This window comes from Salpingoeca rosetta (assembly GCF_000188695.1).
Source record: "Salpingoeca rosetta unplaced genomic scaffold supercont1.3, whole genome shotgun sequence".
Lineage (NCBI taxonomy): Eukaryota > Choanoflagellata > Craspedida > Salpingoecidae > Salpingoeca > Salpingoeca rosetta.
The window spans coordinates 1,643,948-1,654,983 of NW_004754931.1; the positions used below are offsets into that span (position 1 = coordinate 1,643,948).

Genomic DNA, 11,036 nt, shown 5'->3' on the forward strand with positions numbered 1-11,036 from the left:
CGACAGCACGACAGCACGACAGCACACACACACACACATAGCACAGCACACTGAACGAACAGCTGAAGAAGGCCTCACCACGCGACACTGGTGGTGGTGGTGTTGTTGTATTTCTTACAACGTTCGTGAGTCACATCACTCACCAAAACAAGCGAGCTGGCTCGCCACTCACTACCGCCTACATCTCTCCCACACACACACACACACACACACACACACACACACACACACACACACACACACACACACACACACACACACACACACACACAAACACAGACATAGACACACATAGACACACACACACACACACACACACACAAACACACACACACACACACGCAGACACGCACAGACACACACACACACAACGTCAAGGTCACGATTGTTTGTTCCGACTAGTCGTACCTGGGCGAAGGAGTCATGGAACTGCCACCGTCGGGGCCACAGCGGCGGCCTGGTAGCTTCCAGAACATCCTGCGTCGAGGAGGATCTGCTTCGCATAACAAAGCCGACACGGACGATGATGACATCCAATACGAGCTGCGGGCGCCAGTGCGTCGCCCATCCCTCTCCCACGGCATCTCGGCCGCCAGAAGCATCCCACGCTTCTCCAGCCCACATCACCACCAACGCCACAGCCACAGACAGGGCGGAAGCGACAGTGACGCCAATGACAACGGCGATGGTGACGATGACGACTACGAAGACGAGGATGAGGACGATGTTGGCGTTGGCGTTGGCGCTGGTGAGGGCAGGGCCCACCGCAACCAGCTGGCAGACGCCGACGATGAGGATGAGGGCGACGAGGACGAAGAGGACGCTGACATGGCGAGCGACGAAGATGACATGACCAGCAGCGCTGAAAAGGCCATGCGCCGGCTTCACGGCCACGTCGGCACCACAGTCATGGAGTCGACCACTACACCAAGCATCCGCATCCTCAGCGACAGCCGCACACAAACCTTGCAGCGAGGCACGTCCCCGTTTCATCTGCACCCCGACGCACCGCTGGAACAGCAGGCCCAGCACTTCCAGCAGCAGCAGCAGCAGCAGAACCAACAAGAGCAGCAGCACTTTGCAGCGCCCGAACACAGCGACGGACGACAACTTACCCCACCAAACCAACCCAACCTGCTAGCACCGCCCAGCGTCTTCGACGATGGCCTGGACGGCGAATCCGAAACGGACCCAGCCGACGCCCTCCCTGTCCCAAGTGAAAGCGTGGCCGCTGATGACGGCACCGTCATCCCCGGCAGCGTACAGCCCGCACCCTCACCACCCCATACACCCCAGCTCCAGCGCCAGGCGCGACGCACCCAGCACCTGGGCAGCTCAACCTCCTCCACACGGCCCCTCCTGCTGCACACCGCATCATCGCCCTCGTCCTCGTCGCTCCAGGCATCCCCGATGGCCCACTTTCGGTCCAACAGCGACAGCATCAACAACGACGACGACAACGGAAGCAACAGCAGCACGCCTCGTGTTAGCACCCCGAGTCGCGTGCGCACAGCGAGTGGGCGGCGGCCTGCACGCGCACGCACGCGCGGCCTGTCGTTCCGCAATTCCAGGTTCGGGCGGTTTCTCTTCCGCAGCAGCACCATCGACAGTGACTCCATGCCCATGACAGACCCGCGCCTCCCGCACCCACACCTGCACCCACACCACCTGCAGACGCTGTCCAAGTCCGGCCCAACGCACCTCAGCACCGCGTCCATCCAGACAATCGACCTGGACCCCGCAGCATCGCGCCTGCCGCCGCAACAGCAGGAGCACCTTGTCGTGATAGACCATGAGGACGGCTCACAAACCCGCCACCGCCACGCCGTTCCCGGCGCCGCTGCTGCAGCGGGCCACCGTGGCCGACGCAAGACCCGCACCCTTAGCAGGCTTTCGTCCGTGTTTGGCGGGTGGAGGTGGGGCTCGCGCTCGGCGCAGCCGCCAGGCATGCCTCCCGGTGACAGCGGCGGCAGTAACGCGGGCGGCGGAAAGGGTGGCGATGGTGATGGTGGTGGTGGTGGTGGCAAGACGGAGAGCGAGCTGACAAAGGCAGAGATTGACCGCTTCTTCGCTGCACACTATCGCATCATCGATGCCGCACACGGGCGCGACAAGCACGGCATCCTGTTTGCAAAGGCCAGGGGCCGCATCCCTGAGCTCTTCTTCAACGTCCGAAACTCCAGGGCCTACGGCTACCTGTTTGTGTTCATGGTGCTGCTGCACATCATCAGCGCGTACTTCGAGGACTTTCGTCGCACGGGCTATTGGGTGCCACCCGCGATTGCCGTGCTCTTCTACATTGCCGACAGCGCGATGAAGATGGCGTACATGACGCCGCGCGATTACGTCACCAAGCGCTGGAACCAGATCCACGTCATCTGCACCCTCCTCTTCTGCATCGACTTTGGGCTCATGCTGGCGGGGCACGTGCAGCCGTTTCGGTTGCTCCGGCCCTGGATCTACCTCAGCAAGGACAAGGAGTTGCGTCGCTTCTTCCAGGCGCTGGTGGCCATCCGCACCACGCTCGCCCTCCTCTTCCTCTACTTCTTCCTCTACGTCTTCTTCTTTGCCGCCATTGGTGTGCATCTGTTTGACGAGGCATACAAGACCACGTGCGCGCAGGCAAACATCGACGTCTCCGGCGCCTTTGACAACGTCCTCATCGCCTTTGTGCACATGCTAACGCTCAGCACGACAGAGAACTACCCCAACATCATGCTGCCCGTGTTTTACGAGCGGTGGTCCGGGTTCATCTTCTTCGGACTCTTTGTCCTCCTCGCCCTCTTCTACGTGCTGCCCATGGCGCTTGCGCTGGTCAACGACTCGTTCTGGCGCGCACAGGGCCTGCAGTGGAAGAAGGACCGCAAGAAGGAGCGCAAGACCCTCATCAAGGCTTTTAACATGCTTGACGTGCATAGCGTGGGCTGGCTCTCCCTCGACCAGTGGTGCACGTTCCAGGGCATTGTGCGGCCCAAGCTGCCCCGCTCGGCGCACCAGCTCACCTACAAGCTGGCCTGCGCCGGCAAGCCCGTGCTGGACTGGGAAAACTTCCTGGAGATCACCAACGTGCTCAAGGCCAAGCTCAAGGCGCGCCGCAGCGAGTTGCGGCCCATCTCCGACAAGTGGAAGCCGCTGCAGCAGCGCGTGTATGCGCTCGTGCGCTCGGACACATGGAACGCGTTCATCTGCTCGCTGGCCGTTGTGCACTGGATCACCTTCTGCCTCAAGTGGGAGGGGCGACCTGGGTGGGTGCCGGAGATTGTCGGCTCTGTGCAGACCTTCAACGTCGTGTGCTTCATTGTGGAGATTGCGCTCAAGGTTTTTGCGCACGGCTGGAGGTTTGAACGTGACGCGGCCGTGTTCAAGATCCCCGTACACTTTCTCGAGTACATCTTTGTGCTGGGGAGCACGGTTGCTGTTGCGCTGTTCTGGGCTGGCCAGTGCGGCGATGGCATATGCGCCATCCTGGGCGGTGGCGGCCAAATCCTCCGCCTGACCTATCGCTTCAAGAGTAACCTGTCCTTCCTGCAGATTGTGGATGGCATCCTGGAAATTTCCTTCAAGGTCATCTCCATCATCGCCTTTGTTGTGTTCTCCTACGCCGTGTTGAGCTACGAGATTTACCGCGATGTGCCCGCGTTTGAGCCGTACTACTGCGCGCGCAACTTTGACGAGAACCACTGCGTGCTTGAGCCCTCTGGCGATATTGTCGACCCGTCTGGCAACTCAACGACGGCCATTGAGGGCAACTTCGACTCGCTCGCGTGCAGCTCATTTGTCATGTTTCAGCTCTTCACCACGTCGGACTGGCACACGCTCATGTTCACTGTCGCTGAATACCGCACGCCCTGGGACTCGCTCTTCTTCATCTCCCTGTACGTTGCTGTGTGTTGCATGTTGGGCGTTTGTGTTGTGGGCATCGTTCATATGCATGCGAGTCGCAACTGTGCGTGTGTGTGAGCTGCATCTGTGTGTGTGCGTGATGTAGCTGCCTGTGTGTCATGTGTGGTTTTGCGAGAGTGTCCTTTTGTGTGTTGCAAATGTTCGCGTGGCTTTTCGTGTCCTCACTCACAGCCAACTCCTGTTGTCCTTATCCGTCTTCCCGGGCGCCAACTCAGGTTCCTGCTGCTGCAAGTTGTGCTGATGTCGCTGATGGTCGGTACCTCCATCGAGGCGTTCTTCCTCATTCGCGAGAACAGAACAAAGGCCAACAAGAACAAGAACAAGCAGGGCAGCCAGGGCGCGGATGGTGGTGGCGGCGGCGGCGGCACGAACGGAGGTAAGAGGGAGTTCGCTACGACCGAAACCATGTGATGCACTGATTTGCATACATTCACGTGGGCCTGCGCGGTTCGGCGTGTGCTTGTGTGCTGGTGGCTCATGACCTTGTTGTCCGCGCTATTGTGCACGTGAATGTTATGCTCGCGTTCCTATTCCTCACGGACACTGCGTGCACGTTTGCGTGCCTGTGGTCGCGAATCGTCACCAGAAAAACGACAGGGCTCCAAACTCAAGAAGCGTCTGCTGCACTCCGTTCAGCGTCTCAGCCTCTTCAGCCGAAAGGTGCGTGACATGTGCATGCGTGTGTTTGCATGTGCGTGTGTGTGTTTGCACGTGTTTGTTTGTATGTGTATGTGTGCAAGCAGCCCTTGCGCTTTTGTCTCCTTGTGGACGAAAATCGTGTTTGCATGGGCAGTACGTTCTTGCAATAGCAGCCACTCGTCACATTTGTCCATACCGCCACTCGCAGTTGCTTACCTTGCTGCCACCTTGCGCAAATGGCATTCATTGCTCCCACCCTTGCTTGCTCATGCGCTTGCATTGTCTTGCTCGTTTTGGTTGCGACAGCGCAAAGATGCGACAAGCAGCATGGTGGTCAAAGTCACGCCTGCGGATGGCACAACCGGTGACGAGCACACGCTCGCCGCAGATCAGTCGTCAGGTCATCCCCACGTACAGGTACGTGTGCATGTGTGTCCGAGTGTATATGTATGTGCGTGTGTGCGTATGTGCGTATCCTTATATGTGCGCGTGTATCCATATGGGTGCGTGTCCATACGCGTGTGTATGTGTGTGTGTGTGTGCGTATTGGCACGTGCTTTCGAAATGCAATTTGAAGAACGTTCTGTCCTTTGTTTCAAGTTAGTCACGCCACCACCACTTGCGCTCTATCCATCATTGCGGCACCATTTTTCAAAGGAACCCCAAGGGCATTTCCAGGATCAGGTGGCGCAACGACGACGAAAGCTCGGTTTGTTTTGGATGACGACAAGGCGTGTGTGTGTGCATGTATGTCTATGCGTGTGCGTGTGTGCGTGTGCGTGTGTGTGCTTCTTTGCATGTGGCGTATTTCTGTCCAGCTCAATCGCGGTGTGATGACATTTCGATACCCAGACCAAATGATGTCATTCACCCCACCCGGCGCTTGATGTGGTGGTGTTGCTCACACACACACACACACACACACACACTCACTCACTCACTCACTCACTGACTCACTCACTCACTCACTCACTCACTCACTCACGCACTCACGCACTCACGCACTCACGCACTCACTCACTCACTCTCTTGTTCTGTAGAGCAACGCAAAATGGAAAAGAAGAAGAAGCGCAAGGAAAAGCGGAGCGGCAAGCTGCCGTCACGCTGTGTTGCCATTGTCAATGAGAAGATGCACAAGGCAGGCGACCTTCCTCTTGTCAAGGTTCGAGCTTGTGTTGCGATCTGCGCAACATGCATGTTCCCACGTTTGCCCCCGTCTTGTGACACGACTGCGCTTTCGCTTTGTTGATGCTTGTGAAGGCTGGAACGGTGTCATCACATTCGTGCGTGCGCGCGTGTCTGTCTGATGCATCTGATGCATGCACCACATATGACGCTCTCTTGTTTCTTCTGTATTTATTGTCTCTCATGTGTTGAATTTTCATGACAAACCAGGGTGACGTGATTGACATTCTGGATCAGAAGGATGGCCGATACAAAGGTGAGCTTCGTGTGCGCGGAGACGAGAGAAAATAAACCACAGGGCAGAAGGATGTATAGTGTGTATGTGGTGTGTGCGGAGTGTGCGGTGTCATGTGTGTGTGTGTGTGTATGCAACACCTCTTGATCTGCACGGGTTTGGTGAGTGTGTGGTCATCATCCATATTCCATGTCAGCGTGTCCTTGATCATCCACGCTGACGAGGCACGTCATTGTTCGCTGCCATCACTGTCACACCACCACCGTATTGTTCCGTTCAACACCAGGAAAATGTCGCGGGCGTGCTGGCTGGTTTGACGCCAAGTGTGCGCTTGTTGTTCTTGACGAAGACATGATGCACGCGCTGGAGCAAAACTCCGACGTCAAGTATGAGTTCCAGCAGCAGAAGTCACACGTTGCGCAGACAACTGATGACTTCCTCATCATGAACTCGGTTCGTTTGTGGGATGCTTTTTGTGACGGTTTGTTTGTTTGTTTGTTTGTTTGTTTGTTTGTTTGTTTGTTTGTTTGTTTGTTTGTTTGTTTGTTTGTTTGTTTGTTTGTTTGTTTGTTTGTGTGTGGTTTTGTGCGCAACTTATCGTATCATTTTGCAGTTGCCTCACAGACAATTACAACACTCACAACACGTCTTCACCACCATCACCCATGCACGTGTGGCTCATGTCCTCCTTCCACTGCCGTGTTGTGTTTGAGCAGGGCGTGTCAAGGCGAGACATGGTGTCCGACAAAATCACGAACATGAACGCTGATGAGTTGATTGAGCTCAACAGTCTGGCAAAGGCCAACCTCTTTGCCCGCGGCTTCAACAAGATGGTACGTCCATGCATGTGATGTGCAGCTGCACCAAGCAAGCAGTGCTTGCTGATCATCTCATGTTGTGCTGCCCTGTGTTGTGCGTTCTGGAACCAGCATTCTGCTCCCTCTGCACGTGGTCATGAGATCATCTGATTCACCTACTTTGTCGATTGACCCATCTGCTGCAATCACACACACACACACACACACACACGCACACACACACGCACACACACACACACACACACTCTCTCTCTCGCTCTCTCTCTTGTGTGTGCTTTGGAACTCACCAACTCCCTCCCCAACGCATGCCAATGCTGATTACACTCTGCAGAAAACGCCCCTGCGCCGCAACAAGGTTGGCCCGAACAGCGCAAACCCGAACGACAGCAGCGGCGGCGGCGGTGTTGGTGGCGGGTCACTGCCTCCATCACACAGGCGGCATGATTCAACGTCCAGCGCTGCCGCTGGTGACGGTAATGAACACAACAACAACTTCAAGAAGAAGCGACGGTCCTCTCCAGCAAAGATTCACTTTAGCCAGGAGCCTCCAAAGGGTACGGCTTCCTGAGCACGTTGTGCGCTGCGCTGTTGTCTTGTTATTTTTTTGTGCTGCAGTCTTGTCAACCGACATACGCAGATGTGCCAGTGTTTGGACAGGGCTTGTGCGCTGTACGCCATGCAACCAGGCTTTCCATGCACACACACACACACACACATCCATTCCTTCTCATGCCGCCTTTGCTCACACAACACTTTACAACACCAACTGCAGCTGGGTCCATATCCATCAACTCAAAGGCGAAGGAGCTTGCTGCCAGCTTCAGGCGCCGCTCCATTCAGCACCAGCAGACCCTCCAGCCGTTTGTGGAGGTGGAGGAGGACGAAGCAGATGCAGCTGCTGCCGCCAACCACGCCCCAGCCCCAGCCACAGCCACAACGACGACCACCGCCAACAACAACACCAACAACAACACCAACAACAACAGCAGCAGCACTAAGAGTGACGACACTCCAACGATCATGAGTGGATCCTCCATTTCCAGCACGACGTCCAGCGGCACCAAGAGGTCCTCTGGCCTGCATGCTCTCCGCGACATAACGCGCGAGCGGCACACACCATCGCCGCGCGGCCGCCTCTCTCCGCCCATTCGCTCGACCTCCACGCCTACAGACAGTGACTCAGAGACCGTCCATGAGGTGTGTTGCGTGTACACTGCGTGCGCGCTCCATGTGCACTGCGTGTGCGTTGCGTGTGTGCTCCGTGTGTGCTCCATGTGCGTTGCGTGTGTGCTGCGCATGTGTGTTTACTGACGTTTATCCTGCGTCACTTGTGTGCGCATGCAAACACGACCGTGTGCAGGAGCGCAAGGCTGCGTTAACGCGTGCTGCCAAGTTGGCAGTGCAGGCGATGGAGGCCATGCCGCAGAAGTCGGCAATGAAGACATCTGCGCCATCGACCATCACAGACCCAGACGAGCTCACAAACACGTCCCGGTCAAGCAGGAAGAAGGTGTGTGTTTGTATGTGTGTACGTGTGTTCGTATGTGTACATACGTGCGCGTGTGTACGTGTGTTTGTATGTGTACGCACGTGTGCATGTGTGGACGCGCGTGCATATATAAGTATATGTGTGTGTGTGCACTTTGCTTTACAACCACCACAGTCGTCGTCATTGTGGCCGTGTGAGTGCTGGTTGTTGGTGATGAAGTGGCTGGAAACACGCGCGTGCGTGCTCCGCCATCTCCGCTGTGTTGCACAACGCTGCTTCGCCACGTCTCACGCGTATTTTGTGTGCATGTGCGTGTGTCATATTCAGGTGCTGTTTGCTGCCAGTGTCAAGCAGCAAGACGGATCACGCAAGGATTTGGAAATTGCACAACAGAAAGAGAAAGCAAGACAAGAGGTACGCTTGTTGCTTGTGTCACTCGAATCAATATGTTTGAGTGCACCGATACGTACCATGCTGATGCATGTGTATGTGTGTGAATGCATTCAATATATCCACACACGCACACACGTGAGCATTTGCATTCACACACACACACAAACACTGGTGTCTTTCGCATTCAACGTTGTGTCTCACACATATGCACGCTGCCTGCGCTCAACTCTGCTTCATATTGCTGTCGTTTGGACAGGGCAAGCCACCAGACTGGATCCAGTCGTTCCTTCAGAAGAAGAAAGTGAAGGTGGTTGAGGGAAGCCTTTCACCACGACCAGAAGAACAGCAGGGCGAGAGGAGCGACGCTGGCGACCGTGCTGCTGCTGCTGATGATGATGATGAGGACGACGAGGTTATGCGCGCCGTTGCAAACAGGCGTGCGTCGTTGGCGGTGAGTCGGCGTTATCCTTGCCTTGTCTGCCCTCTCGTTCCGTGCTGACCGTGGTGTGTGTGTGTGTGTGTGTGTGTGTGTGTGTGTGTGTGTGTGTGTGTGTGCGTGCGTGCGTGTGCGTGTGTGTGCGTGCGTGTGTGTATGCGTGTGTGTGTGCGTGTGCGTGTGCGTGTGTGTGTGTTGTGGTCGACCCATGCCAATTTGCGCCAACCCGCACATGACATGGCGGCACTTTACGAGACGCTGTGTTGTTGTGGCTTGTTCCTATTGCTCACCCTCATCGTACCTGCTTCTGTCGCCACTGTGTATCGTCTACCGCGACAGGAGCGACCGGGGACACCGCACACGCGTTCCCCAACAAGCTCGCTCAGGGAGAAGCCAGGCCCAAGTAACAGTAACAACAAGCCAACAGCAATCGCAACAACGGCTGGTGGTATGCGGGCACGGTCCCCACCACCCATGACAGACAAACCTCCACCGTACGACACGCTTGCCTCGCCATCATCCACCATCACCTCCACCATCACCTCCACGACTGGTGGAGCAGCAATGCAGCAGAGGGGGCAGCAGACAGGGCTGTCAACATCAGCCACGTCGCTCATGTCAACGCTCTCCTCGTCATCGACGGGCGAGAGCGACAGTGCACGTGCGCGGCGACAGAAGAAGTTGGAGGAACAGAAGCGAAAAAGGAAAGCGCGCAACGCCAAGCAGCGACAGCAAGGGCAGTCGCCGCAACCCTCGCTGGACGGCAGCAACAGCAGCAGCACGACTGCTGATGCAAGCACGGCCAACCAAGGGGGCGGTGAGCACCGCAGCGGAAGTGGCAGTGGTGATGGCAACAGCGCACATGCAACTCCCTCTTCGCCAGCGGCGACAACATCCCCGTCACCGCAAATTCAGCTGAACACGCGCGAGCAAGCGATGCAGCAGTTTCGAGCGGCGATGGCTGAGAAGCAGCGGTTCGTGAAACAGGCAGAAGGGGCGAAGAGCGACACCAGGGACAGTGACAACGACGCTGACGGCGACCAATCGTCGTCCTCGAACCACCTGGCTGTGCCCGAATCGCATGCTGGCACTCGCAGGAGCGGCAGCGAGGACGATGATGACGATGATGGCGAAGGAAGCACGGGCGGTTTTGACGTGATGGCCCAGCTCAACTTGATCAACTCCCAGCTGGGTTGATGTGTGTGTATTGTGTTGCGCGTGTATATGTGCGTGTATGTATGTGTGTGTGTGTGTGCGTGTGTGTGTGTGTGTGTGTGTGTGTGTGTGTGTGTGTGTGTGTGTGTGTGTGTGTGTGTTGCTGAGCTTGTTGTTGGAGGCTGCTTGGATAGCAACCAGGTGGTGGTGTCTGAGACCACTCCAGTTGGTGAATGTGTGCGTTGTGTTCGAGCGATTTTGTACATATGTGTGTGTTTGTTTACCAAGGCAAGGTTTGTGTGCCATCTGCCTTGGTCTTGTGCATTGTTTGGTTCAGTTCAGACAGTTTGCGATTGAGGGCTTGCTTGCATGTGTATGTGCAGCACCCCCTTGATCCGTGTTGCTTTGTTTGGAGGGAGATGGGGTGCAAGGGTGTATCACCAGATTGACTCTCATGTCACAGAGTAAATGACTGCTTTCCTCGCCGTCCCCGTCATTCATGGCCATCACAATCAACTCGTTTAATTGCAACGCTCCTCTGGTTTTGAACGTGTGTACACACGGCAATGCCACAAGTACAGGAGGCAGATCCTGTTTGGTCGAGCAGGAAAAGGGAGAGGAGGGGTGAGGAGAGGTGATGCGAATAGCAGTTCAGGACACAACAGCGTAACATCCCGAAACCAGCACGATAACACTGCAGCTCGCCTGGTGAGTGAAGCACCCGCAAGTACACACACACACACACACACACACACACACGCACGCACAAAATACATACGCACA

The 11,036-nt window shown here is 56.2% G+C and overlaps 2 protein-coding genes across 2 annotated transcripts in view; one reads left to right on the forward strand and one right to left on the reverse strand.

Moving 5' to 3' along the window:
• Positions 1-423: 423 nt before the first annotated feature.
• Positions 424-10,736, forward strand: PTSG_01933 (uncharacterized protein; the record flags this gene model as incomplete). The annotated part of the gene is made up of 13 exons (XM_004997858.1): positions 424-3,875; positions 4,119-4,279; positions 5,147-5,251; positions 5,583-5,704; positions 5,938-5,983; positions 6,249-6,415; positions 6,679-6,795; positions 7,112-7,334; positions 7,553-7,977; positions 8,141-8,290; positions 8,597-8,683; positions 8,919-9,113; positions 9,438-10,736. The coding sequence occupies 13 exons, from the start codon at positions 424-426 to the stop codon at positions 10,293-10,295; spliced, it is 6,108 nt and encodes a 2,035-aa protein (XP_004997915.1). The 3' UTR covers positions 10,296-10,736.
• A 168-nt stretch (positions 10,737-10,904) lies between these two features.
• PTSG_01934 (phosphatase 2A regulatory subunit B family B56 beta isoform) overlaps positions 10,905-11,036 on the reverse strand; it is a gene marked incomplete at its 3' end in the record, with an annotated part of 19,950 nt that continues 19,818 nt past the window's right edge. Inside the window, exon 10 of the mRNA XM_004997859.1 lies at positions 10,905-10,958. Coding sequence (XP_004997916.1) covers positions 10,905-10,958 — 54 coding nt within the window. The remainder of the gene's footprint in view (positions 10,959-11,036) is intronic.